The sequence below is a fragment of the Cebidichthys violaceus genome, unplaced genomic scaffold, assembly GCF_023349555.1.
Source record: "Cebidichthys violaceus isolate CVI_PGR_0920_01 unplaced genomic scaffold, fCebVio1.0.p SCAF_4, whole genome shotgun sequence".
NCBI lineage: Eukaryota > Metazoa > Chordata > Actinopteri > Perciformes > Stichaeidae > Cebidichthys > Cebidichthys violaceus.
This window is the reverse complement of record NW_027176594.1, coordinates 15,217,495-15,234,466: the sequence shown is the minus strand read 5'-3', so window position 1 is coordinate 15,234,466 and position 16,972 is coordinate 15,217,495. Positions and strand designations below refer to the sequence as shown.

Genomic DNA, 16,972 nt, shown 5'->3' with positions numbered 1-16,972 from the left:
TTGTGTGTGTTTGTCCCCGTGTGTTTACGTGTGGTTGTTACAGGGCTCTTTGTCTCTCGCCTCGCATGTGGCCTCTGTGTCTTTTCCCGCCTGGCATGGTGCTTGCCCTACAGGGAATGCCACTCAAAATGTGCAGAGCGACCTTTAACCCCCCTCAGAGTCGCTGCTGCGCTTTAACCCAAACTCTGTCAAGCGTACCGGAGATTAAGACCCGGCTCCGAGAACGCCATTTGGAGCGGACACCTTATAACCCCGCCGGGATCAGAGTGGCATCCTATCGGAGTAGCCACCCACTCTTAACCCCTGACACTACCAACTTGCAGCGCAGACAAGGCAGAGTGCACAGGCAAAGGCCCAGCTCATATCATGCCACAGGGAGCGGGCACCGTTTAACCCTCGCAGCGCCAACTCAGCAAAGGGGCCAAACTCCAGCTCACACGATAAGCAGAGTTAAATCCGCAAGCTTCAGTGTTCTTGATAGGGCGCTCGCTGGTGCGGAAATAGGATGCTAATGTAAACGGGTCGGCTGCCCATCGACAAAGTAGCACAACCCATTTGCGGCGCTGTAATTTTAAACGATAAATTGTGGTGAGCAGGCTGAGATGTTCTGTTATTTTTCTTATCGAGCACTCGCTTTTATTCGTTTGAGGTTTTTAGAAGGTCACAGATTAAGCCACTTTTATTTTTGAACATGGAACTATATGGAGGTTAAATGACTTATGGAGATTTGACTGAAGTAATTTGATAAATTAAACCCCATCAATAATTCTGTTGTGTCCCAACAAATGTCACCTCTTTAGGGAACTAAGAAAACAGCCACGTCTGCAGAAAACCACAGAGTTACGAGTTGCAACAGTAGGTTCTAAAAGGGTGTCATAAAGCCATGTGTCACAGAATCTCATCTTGTGGTTATTAATCCTTCTATCGGCAAGATTGCAATCAGATCCGCTTCGCCCACAGCTCGTGAATTAGCTTTGCTCCGCAACGTTGGAACAATAGATATCCCGCCGTACGTAAATGGCTAAACGTGACTGCAACTCTTGTATTTTTTACTTTTATAATCCTGCGTGAAAGGAGTGTTGGTGCGCTTCACTGCCTCCCTGCTCAACAATAAAGGAAGCAATCAATCACGCAAAAAATAGGGAATAAATTCACAGTGAAGGTATGGATAAACGTGCCAACTGGCTTCTTGCAAATTATACATTTAACACTAAACGTCGACAGATGATATCATGATTATAGAAACTGCGACAGTTAAATAAAAAGTGTAATTTATAGACAATATGCTTTGCCTTTAAGGGAAGCACCAGTCAATGAGTCTGTGTGTGTGTTTGTGTGTGTGTGTGAGAGGGAAAGAGATAGAAGAAAAGGAGAGAGAAAGAGAGAGAGAGGGTGAGGGGAGTTTCTGCTCTTGTCTGTCTGGCAATGGCCGAGGAACGAGTGCACAAGTTTGAGTCTGGGTGAGTCAAGCTGTATGTGAGAGAGAGAGAGAGAGAGAGAGAGAGAGAGAGGGGCAGCGAGAAGAGGAGGGGAGCTCCACCGTGAAAGGAGTGAGGGGGAGCAGAGTGAGAGATGCGAGGAGATGGATAGAGATAGAGAGAGGGATGGCTGAAGTGCAATGACAATATGGAGCACAGGAAAAGGGAGAAAAAAAAGTGTTGGAGGGAGACACAGAGAGAGAGAGAGAGAGAGAGAGAGAGAGAGAAGGGTTGCAGAGTAAGAGGTAAAAGAAATAAAAGAAGGAATGGAGGAGTAGGTGATGGTGGTGGTGAGGGGGAAGGGGTAGAATGAATGTGTGAGTCGGGCAAGTGGTGAAGCATTTGCATAAAGGGTGAGGGCACTCTGCCCGGCTTTTGGGGAGAGAGAGGTTGGCATCTCGCCTTGCCGACTGGCAGAACGAGGACCGGGGAGGAATAAAAGAATGAAGGGTGGGGTGGGGGAGAAGGGGGGAGTGAGGCGAAAGAGTGTGCGAGAGAAAGTCTCTCAATAGTGCATCTCTTGTGCTGCGAGGAGACGCAGGCCTTGGCCGCCGTCGCAGCGAGGGCATGGGAGGGAGGCGAGTATCGGGTTTCATTATCTGCTTGATTCCTGCTGTATTTGCTCACCGCGAGGCTCAAAGCCCCCTCTGCAGCTGGAGGCAGGGCCTCGGCGTAGCCAGCGAGCGGCCGCTGCCATGCGCCGACTGGAACGCTGTTAGGTGTGTGCAGCAGCCGTGGTTTTGGGGGGGTGAGACAGAACATGCGAGAGGGACGCTATGTGACTGAAGCAGAAAGCTGCTGCTATCACCCTGAACAGACACACACACACACACACACACACACACACACACACACACACACACACACACACACGCACACTCCAAGTATCACACTGCCCACTTGACCTTATCAGGAATGGCCGCCCTTGTCGAGGGGAAACGCTGTACTCTCAGTTTTGCTCCGACGTCCTCTCGGAAAATGCCACACCAACAGTTACGTGTGTGTGTGTGTGTTAGTCCGTTTATGCGTGTGTGTGTGTGTGTGTGCTTGCCATGGCGACGCTGCAGAACCCTCGGCAGTGTAAACACACATGCAGTAGTCTATATGCATTCACTTAGCGTGCATGTAATCCTATACTGCCCCATCTAGCTGCAGCTCCATGTTGACGTGGTTTTATTAGATCATTCTTTGCCAGAATCTCCTAATTTAGTTTGAAATCTATAATCTTGCCCAGTTTTATTTATACCACGATAACATCATCCCCTTAAGGGAAACATTCTTTCTAATTGACGGCGCTGCTATCAAGATGAACATCCAGTTTAGCATTGAAAGGAGTAAATGTATAGTGTTTCGCACAGCCCTATTTTGCAGTCCCCACTGTACATTTTGGCGTACGCTCTGTATGAGTTTTGAATTCCGCTCACCAACTCAAAGCCAAAAAAACCCCGCAAATATATTTAACCGTTTAATCATCGCAAAATGTATTTTGAAGTCGTCCAAATTGAATTCGGCTCACATATTTTCAGCATATAAAAGGGGGACTATAACTCACTTGTGGGGTTGAAGTTACGTTTATAATTAAGTGTATAAGGTGAAATTCATGCAGATGGGCCAGAGTCGTAGAAAAACCACACAAACCTCAAGTAAACCCTGGCTGAATAAATTCTGGATACCAAAATAGAACCATAAAGAGCCCTCGATTTTATCTTTGATGTGCTCACATTTGAGGCTGAAGCAGTCTGCGCGGACAAATCCATCGCACAAACGTGAAAGCATATTTGAGTATAATATTACCCTGGTCTGCAGTCATGTCAGAAGCCCCAGCTTGCTATCAGTCCTTGTGTCTCTGGAGCTGTTTAAAGCTTGCTCGCTCTGTCTTTCCCCTCGCAAGCCTCATGCCACAAATGGCTTCCAGACTTTCACACATAGTAATGCTTCAGTGTGTAAACAGGCGTAATTACAAACGATGCGCAGACACACTTTACACATCAATCTGTGCTGATTGGGAGGAAAGAGAGCAGAGAGAGAACTTTTTTTTTTCCTCCTCTTCCAGGGGGTGTAGATGAATGGATGAAAAGGTTTTGAGCTGGGTGGAAATAGGAGGACTGGCAGCGCTGAGGACATTTTTAAGAAGAATAATGTGGCTCTGTGTGTGTGAATGCATGTGTGTGGGCTCGGAAAAGTGAATGAAAGGGGAAGAGAAAAAAAGGGCACTTCATTTTTTTCTGTGTCATGAGAGTTTCCAAGGAAATGGTAGTTTGTGTCAACTTGTCCGTAATTATTTCATATCCCTGAGGATTGTGGGGTGACTAACCCATCGCCCCCTAATGACAGGGTGCTTCTCTCCACTAGTCAGGCCTGCTGAGCACCTTTACTTCTCCTGCACTCCTAATACAAATATGGAAACTTCACTCAAGCCAAAGCAACTTTGTTTTTCTCTTCTACTTCCTTTTTCTTTTCTTTTAACAGAATTGACAGAAATGGCATCATGCCTGTACTGCATGAGAAATGGTTCAACATCGGTTTTATGTAAAGTTTAGAATAATGAAGCAAGATTAAAAAAACAACTTTTGATTTATATACAAAGTGCAAACAGTTTAATGCTAATTATTCCAGACCACCTAGAGTAGTCAGAGCACACACACACACACACACACACACACACACACACACACACACAGGGAAAACAGCTTAGATCTCTAACAGTCTTTCCTTTACATCACCACAGTACTTGTCAATATGTGATTTAGCACAGCAGATGTCAAAGTGACATTCCAGTCGTGACACGTTGTGACATGCTGTAACCTTCATCAGCTTTCTCTCTCTCTGTCTCTGTGTGTGTGTGTGTGTGTGTGTGTGTGTGTGTTTCCCAACCGTATCTTACAGGATCAACCTGAATAGTAACAAAAGACTTGTGTGTCAGACAAATACAATTTTCTTCTTTCCTTCTAGCACATTTTTAAAAATTTAAATTAAGTGTAGATTTTCTCTATTTAGTAATTTAATTTTATGTAAAGATGTTGCTTAATTAAAATATTGAAAAGGCAAAAGCTTTTTTATGTCCCAGTGTTTCTTATTCTTTCAGCAAATATTTGGTCAAATCAATTGATTATTAATGTTATTTAATATAGAATATTACATGAAATATATATAATATATATATAATATATATATTACAAGTTATGTACATGTATTTACAATGGAACAGGAATTTTAGATGATTATGACTCAAATGTTCTGAATTTTCGTATTAAACTGCAAATATGAAACGTATGCATGAGTCAGAATTTTTTATTAAATAACGTCCATATATATAATATATACATTTTCAGGACATTACAGTGGCGTTTATTAATTCACTTTTATAATTAACAATTATAATAGTTAAGTATCCTAATTTCTGTTTGTCAGAATTTTTTATTTTTTAAACCAGCTAGTTTAAATTTTAAACTACCATTTTTATAGAATTTAAATTATTTGAGATCATGTTGATGGTAAAAAAATATAATATAATATACTATAATATAAATTGGAAATGTGAATTGGGTGCATTTATTATTCTGATTTAAATGAGACCTGTTGTGAGGCTCATGGACCTAATTTAATAAAATTTTGTCTTGATGTATTACTTCTACTGCATTCATTTTTAATTTGTTGCAGTCACAATTGAACACTTAAAAGGAAGAAAATAAAAAGAGCGAACTTCATGTTGTTAATCCAATGCCACATGCCCAGGGACAACACATTTAATACCTGTTGACTTAGAACCAAGTCGTCCTCACCCTGCAGGATGTGGCATCAAGTAAATGTATGACCTGATCTTCCTTTTAAGTGTCCTATGCAGATGTAAGCCCTGTGGCATTCATCTGTATACCTAAGATTAATATCACAAATCTTCAAAGGTAATTTGCTTATTAGAGCTGTTGACAGCAGTGTGGGAAACAGGGCCGATTTACGGTTGTTAAAATTGATTGTATGCAAATAGCCCAGAGACGGGAACGAATAGTCCTTTTTTCTTCGCACAAAGGTGTTAATAGTCTCTCTCTCTCTAAAAAAAAAAAAGCTACATTAATACATCTGCACTGACTTATGGGGGAAAGCTGCATAATGTAACATATGTGTTTACTCTGGCGAGTGTTTGCCTTCACTGAGGTCATACTTTCACACTGTTTTTATTCATTGGCTCTACTACGACACATCCGCCTCATTTTAATTCTATTTCGACTTTTACTATTTATTTTGACCGCTTTTGTTTAACGTAGGCCGCACGAGACCGAGGCGGAAGGCAGATGAGCTCAAGTTCAGTGTTCTCTCCGTGGGGAAGAGGGACATTAGATGTAGACATATTTGGTATTTAGAGCAGTTGTACTGTCGACAACGAGACATGTTGGCGTTTTAACGAACGTAAAATGCAAAGAATTACTTACACTCAGACGGACGGAGGTTAACAACGCCTTCCGCTAAAGGTTAACAGAGGGAGAAAGACGGCCGTAATAAGCCTAAAAGACTGCCGCTATTAGCCAAAACTAACGTTGCGCCGCTGTTGGGAGGATTATAATTACCCGCTGACCACGGCGAACGAGGTAGGTTTCTATCTTTTCAAGCTGAGATTATTCATTTTTATATTGTTTTATAAATGTAGAGACGCAGGGTGCAGGCCGTTTTAAGGTAGAGGACCGGCCTCGCGGAGGGGTTTTGGTGTGCGCCCCCATAGCTGCGTGACACGGATAAGTTAACTCCTCCAGTCAAAACCTTTATAAAATATATGTATTGGTGTTTACATAGTTCTGAAATAAACAAAGCAGCCAATTTTCAACGATAGGATATGCCCTCTGCTTAAAACCTGGATTTTGGTGACATTTTACTTCTTTACGTTTTTAGGCCTCATTTCACAGCCACATCCTGTTTTTAGCTGTAGAACATTTAGGACATTCTTAACAGGCAGCCTAGCATGACAAAGTGGTGTAGTGGGTAAAACTGCACCAAGCACTCTTTTTCTTATCTCTGTTTTGTTGTTTAATAACCATACAAATCTTGAATACAACACTTACAGTTTTTAGGGGGTTTCTTTTGTCATGTGTTTTTGGCAGTTGCTGCTGCTCCAAGCTTGGCCTTGTTAACGAAACCTGAGGTGGCTTTTTCGTTTCTCTCCTGCTCTCTGAGTTTTACTCTGTCGGGGCAGGAGGGGAGATTGTCTTGCCCAGCCTGGCGAACAAAGGTCGTGGTTTTTTTCTGAGAGACAGAGCGTGGCATGCAGAGATAAGATGAGCCCTCGCTCAAATTATTGCCGAGCAGACACCTAAAGAGACCAGTGGCCAAGGCCCCAACTAACTGCCACCCGTCGTTCTGCCCCGAAGAACTCTGGGCAAACAGGAGAAACCATCTCTAATGAGCTGAAGGAAATGTGGGTTTGAAAATGTCAAAAAAATATAATAAGAAATGGACGCATTAAATAGTAGGGTGCCACACAGACTCATTTCTTGGCCAAAATCATAAAAGATCTTGCCTTAACTGCAAATTGTGCACAGACCTCAATGCCTGTGTTATGCTGTTGTGTATAATGTTGTGTTTGGTCCAGTTTCTGATCATAATAGGCCTGGCAGTGGATTTAACTAAGTGATTTCAAAAAGGTTTTTTTTTTTTTTTTACACATTTCATACAAATAGTAATAATATGGAATACTCCTATAGTATTATAATAGGTTTCTGTCTGTTTTCCAGCCTCTGATATAGAAAGAGTCAAGAAGAGTTATGTTACTGAAAATATGTCGCAGGGTAGGAACTACAAAAGCAAATGTGTTGAATAGACAAAGGAGAGGTTTGGATTTCCCTGATAGTGATCTTGGTTATTATCATTTTGCTTGTCAGTAATGGCATGATGATATTACAGGAAGTAACTGTAATACTTGGCACATATCACTCCTTTTCTTTGTCTGCGGCCCATTTATCAAAAAGTCCAGATCCCTTCAGTCTTTTCAAATAAGCGACAAACGCACCTCCATCATTGTTCTTCAAAAACAAACACGCGCAGCCTCTTTAATTCCATCTCCTCATGTTCCTTTTGCCCATATTTTTTTTTTCTTCTTGCCTCCGCCATCTTCTCTCATTCCCACATTTTTCACGTGTTCGGTGCGGCTGTGTGAGGCAGGCGTATGTTAGCATGAACAATCGGCACCCGGCCCGGCTCGGCCTGGTCCAGATGGGGCTGCGAGCCCCCCCCCCCCCTCCCCGCTCCCTGCTCCCCAGCCAGGCAGCCAGCTAACCGGCTAGCTACCCACCCGGTTAGCCAACCAGTCATTCACCCAGCCAGTCACGTAGCCTCTCAGCCAACCGAACAGCCAGCTTGCCAGCCAGTCAGTGGACCAGCCAGTCATCCAGGCTGCGGCTCCTCTGTCAGACGCTGACAGAGGGAGCAGGCCAGGCTAAATCTGATGGACCTGGGAGCCAACCAGAGGACTCTGGCCTTTGTAGGGTGTTCACACAGACAGCCTGTTCCATTGCACAGCAGAGGGCTTCCACCCACAATCAAATGTCCGGGCCCTCAACTTTGCCACATGACAAGTTAGCTTTTTGTGGCTGCCCATTGCCGAGATTCCAGTTTTGACAATGTCTCTATATTTCCTATGAGCCCTGTGGACTAATTTGGACAGCATAGATGAGCATTTTTTTTTTTGTTGGAAGAATGACATTTAAATGCACTTCTAATGGAAGGAGGGGTTCCTATGTATTTCATACATGCATCAGATTATATTAAACTGATCCCGGGTGAGAGCCTTTGTCCCTCAGATATTTCTCCCATGGTGCAATGGGCACAGCTTGTCCCTCTGAGGTCATGTGGGTCAGCCAATGAGGATGAGACAATGTGCTTGCCAGGGCAGCTATACAGCCCTTTGCTCTCTCACTTTCCGCTGCTCAATCCCAATCATGTGCCATTGTGTACTTTATAATGCAATGCAATGAAAATATGGGCAATTTACCGCCTGCAGGAGGAAACTATAATTCTTTTTGGCTATTCCAAAGACCAGTGTATCTGAATGTGAAAGCATTAGGAAAGGCTTTGTGAATTACAGGGAAGCGGTATAGCCTGTTTTAGACGGTTTTAATATCCGCTTGCCTCGCCTTGTTAAACAGCTTAACATGTATAGGCTTCTTACATGAAGCTGTCCACCACAGCATTTTCAGCCGTCATTGTCCACTGAATCACCCACAAACGGGATTGCTCTCTAATTTGGTAACAGAAACTTTTAATGTGTTTCTGTGCCTGTGCTGTTGGGGCTTTTAAAGTGGAGTAACAAAAAAACAAAAAAAAGAGAGGGAGAGAAAGGGCCAGTTTGGATGTGAGAGTGCATTTTGAAACAGGAGAGCATGTTTTTGGATGGTATTTTTTGGTGGAGGGGGTGGGGGGGCATTTTCTTCCCCCTCCTCTCTTTGTTTGTGTGGTAAATCCAGGAGCAGCTGCTGGTCTCAGGGTCTAGTGGGATTTTGGGCCTGTGTTTTCTCATGCCATCCCATGCCAAGGTGGTGTAATGCGAGCAGAGAGAGAGAGAGAGAGAGAGAGAGAGAGAGAGAGAGAGAGAGAGAGAGAGGGGTGTTTCTGGAGGGGGTGGGGCTGGGTGGGGGTGCAGTTGGAGAGCGAGCTGGTTTGTTGGGATGGCTGTGACCACGCTGGTGACGAAGGCGATGTGTTGGGGGGGGGGCTTTAGAAGGCAGGCGCTGTCTGGATTGGATGCATGTAAAATTAATATCCTCTGGACTTTGCCTTTGCACTAGATTGGAACTTGTCTGTTTGGCTAATGACGTGCCTTCTGCCTGCACCACACACAGTCCCCGTCTTTCCCCCTCCCTCTCTTCTCTCTCTCTCTCTCTCGCTCTCTCTCTCCACTACCAGCCACCAACCATCCACCCCCCCCACTGCTTTGCTTCTCCCTCTGCCATCCCTCTCTTCCCTCCCTTTCAGCGGTGGGAGCGTGCGTATTGGCTGGGCTGTTTGAGCTTCGGTGCCAAATAGGTGGGCCCTCTGCATGTTGGCACAGACTCAGTCAATGGTTAGAGAAGGAAAGTGGAGAGGAAGAGAGAGACAGAGTTGGAGAGAAAGAGGGGGAAAAAAGAAGCTGCACTCGGGTTTGCCAGCGGTCGTGCACACTCTTCCAACATTGATTCGGTCCTCTTGTTTTGTTTTGTTTTTTTCTTCTTCTTCTTCTTCTTCTTCTTCTTCTCCTCCGTCCGCACCCCCCTTGTCCAGCTCTCTCTCTCCCTCTCCGTGAGTCTCATGCAGATCCCACAGAATTGAACCAATAGCACGCGCCGCTTTGCCAAGCATTTTGCTGTTGTTGTTTTTTTGTCAAGATCGTTTTTGCTACATATTTTTGCAAACAAAGAGGCTTGTTTAAGTTTTTGATAATTTTATCCTTTTTTGCTGCAATATCTGTTTTGTTTTGTTCGTGCAAGTCCAGCTCTATTTTTATTTTTTTAGCTCCTTTTAGACAGAGAGATTGCTGAACTTCTCTCCACTCTCCTTCTGTTGTGCTCTTGAACAGCACCTCTCCTGCTACAGTACCTCCTGTGTTCCTGTGCTGTTATTACACTGCGCCCCCTTGGCCTGCCTCCTCTTTCTCAGCTTTTTTCCCCCCCGCTGCTTTTATTGGACAGTTTCTCAACTTCTTATTTTGCTTATTTTTAATTTTTTTACTCAGTCTTTTGTTTTCGAATATACGCAGCATTACTTCAGCACATTTTGATTCAACAATCCAGTTGTTTGTCCTCCCATTTAAGTTTCTTTGCAATCGGCGGGTGAATTTATGATGAGAGAGCAAAATGGTAACTACCATGTTATTCTTGTTTTATATATGTCTTGTGATGTCTGTTATGACATTATTTTGAGAGAGGATGCAGTTATGTTTCTTATGGACAAATATTCTATGTTTAATTTTAATAATTAGAATTTGGTGTGAGTTCTCTCAAATTATTTTTAATTATTTTTAATATAAATTATAGTTTATGTTGTCAGTCAGCATTATGTTTGATACATTTTTTTTAAAAACTTTTTTATGGATGTAGATATATAACATCATTTTTTAGAATTAATGTTTTCTAGAATTTTTCTGTGGTTGTTTTGTTATCGATGAATGCAAGTTTGGCAATATTTGTATTTATAACTAACACGTTTGATAATATGTAATTATTTAGGAAGGCACATAAATGTTTAAACAAATAATATTGAAAGAAAACAGTAGAATCCGGTTCTCATCTTTTACCTCTCAGTTTTTTTCAGTGTTGTCTTGTTCAGTGTTCTGTTAAGTGTGTCCTTCAGTGTGATGCGTCTGTGTTAGGTAGAGAGTGTAAAGCATCTCTCTCTCTCTCTCTCTCTCTCTCTCTCTCTCTCTCTCTCTCTCTCTCTCTCTCTCGGCACCACTCGCTCATTCTCTACCTCCGCTCACACAGAGCAGGCGCCGCTCCTCCATGCTGCGTGCCGGTGCTAACTGCCTCTCTTCTCTCTTCCCTTCCTCACCCCCACTCCCTCTCTCCCCATCCTTCTCTCCCCCATTCTCCCCCTCTCTCTCCACTGCCTCCTCCTGCTTCCCCCCCTCCTCCCTCTCCTCCTCCACCCTCCCCCCTTCCTCCTCCCTCATCCAGGATGAATTCCACCCCTTCATCGAGGCCCTGCTGCCCCATGTCCGCGCCTTCGCCTACACCTGGTTCAACCTGCAGGCCCGCAAGCGCAAGTACTTCAAGAAGCACGAGAAGCGCATGTCCAAGGAGGAAGAGCGCGCGGTGAAGGACGAGCTGTTGGGGGAGAAGCCGGAGATCAAGCAGAAGTGGGCCTCGCGCCTGCTGGCCAAGCTCCGCAAGGACATCCGGCCCGAGTTCCGCGAGGACTTTGTGCTCAGCATCACGGGGAAAAAGGCCCCCTGCTGCGTGCTGTCCAACCCCGACCAGAAGGGCAAGATCCGTCGCATCGACTGCCTGCGCCAGGCCGACAAGGTGTGGCGGCTGGACCTGGTGATGGTCATCCTGTTCAAGGGCAGCCCCCTGGAGAGCACGGACGGGGAGCGGCTGGTCAAGTCGCCACAGTGCACCAACCCTGGCCTGTGCGTGCAGCCGCACCACATCGGAGTGTCCGTCAAGGAGCTGGACCTCTACCTGGCCTACTTCGTCCACACGCCAGGTACGTGGCCAACTGGATACTAGACACTGATAAGGAGGGATGCCAACACATAACTCGCCATACGTGCCCGTGTGCATGTGCATATAGATGTACACACACAGAAACATACTTAACACAGAAACACTGTGACACATTATTAAATAGAGAGGAAATGACAGAAACAATAATTAATAAAGATAGGTCTCAGTGTAAAGATGCACGGATTAAGTTTCAGAAACACACGAAAAAAAGGGGTTTAAAATTTAGGAAAACATTTATATTATAATTAAGCTATCTAATATTATTTTATGGATATTTTGAATTTAGTGAGTTTTTATTTAAAAAAAACATTTTAAATAAATAAAGCAAACATTTACCTTTGGGAAACAAAATAAGTATCCCTTCTTGCTTTTGTTCTTTTTGGAAACGGCAAGTGATTTTGTTTTTTTTTCTTTTGCGTATTTTTCCTTTTCTTCTGTTTTTTGGTGTTTGTTTACATGACAACATAGTATCAGCAATAATAAAAAAGAATATGTGAGTGTGTGTCGAGGGCATTCGGCCAGCGTGCTCTGGCAAGTACAAGTTCATTTTTCTGAGCGAGGCATTTGCGGCTTCATATGAGCATGTATTTGGTGTTGTTTTATAGGAAGGAATTTGCATGCCTGTGTGTGTGTGTGTGTGTGTGTGTGTGTGTGTGTGTGAAAGAGAGAGAGAGTGTTTTTTAATGAGATGATCACCACTGTCAAATTGTGTGTTTTTCTGCAATGAGTGAGAGTCGCTGTTTATAAGATTGTACTCAGTCTGTCGAAGTGTATGTGCCACGATAAGGCCATTGTAGCCAGTGATCGTCATTTGGCCACAGCCCAGGTTGTGTGTGTGTGTGTGTGTGTGTGTGTGTGTGTGTGTGTGTGTGTGAGTGTGAGAGAGAGAGAGAGAGAAAGAGCAGAGCCGTGAGTCTCCTGCTTTCAGGCCGCAGGCTGCTGCCGCCTTCACCGTCTGCCTGAACGCTAGCACCACGCTGGACCTGGCTGCCAAACACACACTCACACACACACACACAAAACGCCACTGCTCACAGACAGCCAGTACTATTGCAGCCACCTTCACACCCAGACACACACACACACACACACACACACACACACACACAAACACAGCTAAATAAAGACACACATTTGATTTAAAAAAAAAGAGGAAAAAACAACTTCTCTTTGTAGCGCACTTTCACACGTAATGCCAAACACGGTTTTAGTCACGATTGCGTACACACACCCACGCGGCGCGCACACCAGGCCAAGGACTACCATAGATACAGTGTGATACAGCCAAACATTGTTGTATCTCAGCCACCATCGTGGATACACACACTCGCACTCGGCCAAACATCGCTGTAGCCTCCAGTGCGCGTACTCTACACACAGCCAAAACACTGCCTGTGTTATTTTATCCCCCCACATTGCAAAAAACACTGTCACAGCCACCACACACACACACACACACACACACACACACACACACACACACACACACACACACACACACGAAACACATTTCACAGCCAAATCCTCCAAATACACACTACTTCACCATTTGCTGGCTACGTATACATACAAACACACGCTCATGACCTAATATTATCTCAGCTGGAATTTTCGGGAAATTTCAAACAGTGACTCAACCAGCCACACACACACACACACACACACACACAACCAGGCACACATAAATATATATATATATATATATATATATATATATATATATATATATATATATGTATGTATACAGCATATCCCAGTCACTGCCCAAATACACACACTCACTCTGCCTAGGCATAACTGGTAGCCGCTAATATGAGTGTAGCCAAATGCTATCTCCCTCTCTCTCTCGCTCTCTCTCTCTCTCTCTCTCTCTCTCTCTCTCTCTCTCTCTCTCTCTCTCTCTCTCTCTCTCTCTCTCTCTCGACACATACCAAAATCTCGGTCCAGGCCAAACACCTCTCGCAGCCCGAGCCAAACCCTGGCAGCAGCTCCAGCTTGTTGGTCTGTCTGTGGCGGTGATAAACCGGAGGTAGCGGGCAGTCCTGACGTGACGTTGACTGATGAAATCTGTCTCCATGTTTTAGTGGTTTCTTTTTATTTTTCGGGGGGGAAAAAATATTGTTTGATTTTATTTATTTATTTATTTATTCACTGACTTAGTGAATACACTATAACTGAGACAGTGCTGCAAAAAAACCAACTTCTTGTGGATTCTGGGTCAGTGGTGTTTTGCAATTTAGTAACAATCAGTTTTTGATCAGTTTATTATGAAATGTGCAGCACTGTCAAACGCGGTTTGTCTAAATCATACTCTCAGACTAGAGTGAATTATAGTGTTATGTTTGTTTAATTTTAGCTCTAGAAAAAAATATGAAATAATTGGCCCACACCTAATCTTGAAAGACTTTGCCTCACCATTGCTTTTTTAGTTTTGGAAGGGAAATTATTATGAAAGTGTTTTTATATATTTTTCATATATAATCAAAACAAATATATATCTAAGTTTCTTTTGACCAAATTTTGAAAACTTATTAAGAGGGCAAAATGTATCTATTATTATGCTGGATGCAGAAACAAAACACAGTCCACTTAAGAGATGAAAATATTATTATTATTATTATACTACATATTTATAGCACTATAATTAACATGAAGATTTTTTTTCTGAATAAAAACTAGTGAGTGATGGTGTCTGTATACGATTGAGGGAGGATATTGAAATGTCATATTTAAAAGTGTTTACACATACAGTGAAACTAAACACACACAACCTGTGAACGTCTCATGACCGGTTTTCTCGACCTCTTCTGACACCGTCGGCTGTCCAGCTTTCAGTCGGCGCTACTGTACTTTGGTTTACAGCAGTACAGTAAAACCCATGGCTGCTGGGAGGGGCTGCCCAGTGCACTGCCCATTCATAATATGGACTTAATGTGTGCTCTCTCTTATCTTATCTGGCGAACACAGAGTGTCTCTGCACTTTTATCTGCCTCCAAAAGAGCTCCTGCTCAGTTTAAGTCCTGGTTGGAGGGACACTTTGGGGACAAACCACCGTCTGCAAACCTGTCATAACGTCACCACACTTCTCATTCATATCACTTGTCGGAGCATTATTTGTCAGCATACACACATTAAGGGCTTTTTTTATTTATCTGTTACAGTGATGAGCGGTTACATATTTTTTCCTCCTTAGCCGCGCAGTGAATGACAAGATGTGCTCATTGGTTTGTTTTTGTTTGGTTTGCGTTTTGTCGGTCTTTAGCATCTCTGTCTTCCTCGCTCCTCTTTGATCCCGTGCACACTTTTTGTTTTGTCTCCTTAAACATCGCCCTCATTGTTGCTCTCACAGAGGTAAAGCCTCTGCTGATCTCTTTTGTTTATATTGTAGGAGACACAGGGAGAGAGGGAGAGAGAGAGAGAGAGAGAGCGCGTTGGAAAGCAGAAGAGGCTGCGATAGTGATTGTTCTGTTTGGCAGCGCCCGAGCCCCGTTGGTGTGGGAAGAAGAGAAAGACGTCTTGTGTTTTGTTTATGACAGAGTGGCAAAAGCTGCCACGGGGAATCTCTGGGCTTGCCGTCAGGCTTTCTCAGGCTGTTCTGCAGCCAGCCAGCCTTTGAGATCCTCTCTGTTACGGCGCATAACACGCTGCAGCCGTAACAGAGCAAATCACGCCGCCACAGTACAGAACCATCTCCCCCTGTTTTTCAGCCACCTCAGATAAAGGGCAGCAAACCAGACAGAGCAACGTGTCTTTGAACATTACAGCTGAAATACTGCCAGAGAGTAGAGACGAGGGGAGCAGTGGTGCAGCACAGTGAGCGGTGCATTATGTTTAGTGTTTTATTAAGAGTGATTGACTGGTATCGTAATGGAGATAGTGGTCTGGAAGAGCCAAAGGTCTGCCAGCACACTGGCAGGGTCGCTTTGATAACCCATGAATGGAGTGTGTTGGATAGGCTTCGTTCACAGTACTGGTTTATGTATTATCCTAGTCCTCATAGGTGGGTCCACTTGTTCTCCATCTGAGGAGAAATCATTCAGCTGCTTCTCATACTGTTCAGCGGGCTATTTGATTTATCACCTTTGTGCTTTTTTAGCTTCAACTCAGCTCATTTCTGATTTATTCAACGTTGGAAAAATAGAAGATTAATAAAAGAAGAAGAAAAAAACCCATTTGTGAGGTCCAAAGTTAGCTCAGTGCACTTAGTCATATCTTGGACCTCGTTCCTGCTGCTTTCTCTTTTTCCTTTTTTTTCACTTTTCTTTCTTTTGTACGCGGTAAGTGTGATCATGAAAAGATGTTTCAAATGTGTTTCCAATCAAAAGTGCAGTACAGGAAATTTGCAGTCACTCCGAGGGAGGTGTGAAATGTGCACGCCGTGCCATTTCTGCCATGACCGCTCCACACTCCACGCTTTATGGTGCCAGATCCCGCCTCCCTCTCGCTATAGCAATAGTCATGCCTTGGACGGCTCTGTGAGAAAGCCCAGAGAAAGACCTAGCGCTACGGCCAGCAACCCCCCCCCCCCCCCCCCCCCCCCCCCCCACCACACACACACACACACACACACACACACACACACACACACAACACACACACACACACTCACTGACCACAGGAAGGATTCACTAATGAAAACCCCGCTTTTGTTCATCGCTGAGGAAAACTCCCGGCGTTTTCTGGATTTATGGGAGGAAAGAACAGAAATGTGGGCGAAGGAAGGACAAACAGAGAAAAAGAGAGGCATCCTGACAGTCGTGGCTCGAAACGTGTTCAAAAGTTGACAGGATACACTGATGGATTCCACAGGTTCCCACTGCTCTGTGCCTCAGTGTTTCTTTCTTTTTCCCCTGTGAAAATAATCTGTTCTTAATTACTTCCTGGATCTCTTCTCCAGCTCCCATCACATCACAAGGGTTGAGTGGACTGTCCTTGTGCATAAGTGTTTTTGTTTGTGTCTGTATATGTGTGTGTGTGTGTGTGTGTGTGTGCACATCTTAGAATGACCCTCAGCAGTGAAGTAAGCACTGAGTTTTGATTAAATGAAATCTTGACACCGAGGGAGCCGGTCAGGTCTGAGGCTTTTGTATTGTGTGTGGTGGGAACGGGGCCCACGCCGGCTAAGAAAAGCTCTCCACATGCAGAGCAGCTTTGGCATCGGCGGATGTTCGGCGATGGCTCTCGTTTAGCCGGAGCCCGCGTCTTCTTTTTTGCCGCGTCTCCGTCTTTCTCTCTGGTGTCAGGGGCCCGTCGATGTGGCTACGCATCAAATCGGAAGAGTTAAGATAGAGGGAGAGCCCCGTCACATCA

The 16,972-nt window shown here is 44.2% G+C and overlaps 1 protein-coding gene across 10 annotated transcripts in view; it reads left to right on the top strand.

The window, feature by feature from the left end:
* The window catches only part of nfixa (nuclear factor I/Xa), a 112,379-nt gene that overhangs the window by 25,307 nt on the left and 70,100 nt on the right, over positions 1-16,972 (top strand). For 9 of the 10 annotated variants that reach the window (XM_068727753.1, XM_068727760.1, XM_068727761.1 and 6 more), the window contains one exon: positions 11,111-11,642. In XM_068727753.1, the coding sequence (XP_068583854.1) occupies positions 11,111-11,642 (532 nt within the window). Of the gene's footprint in view, positions 1-9,474; positions 10,295-11,110; positions 11,643-16,972 lie in introns of those variants that run through there. The other variant, XM_068727756.1, reaches the window with a different exon arrangement.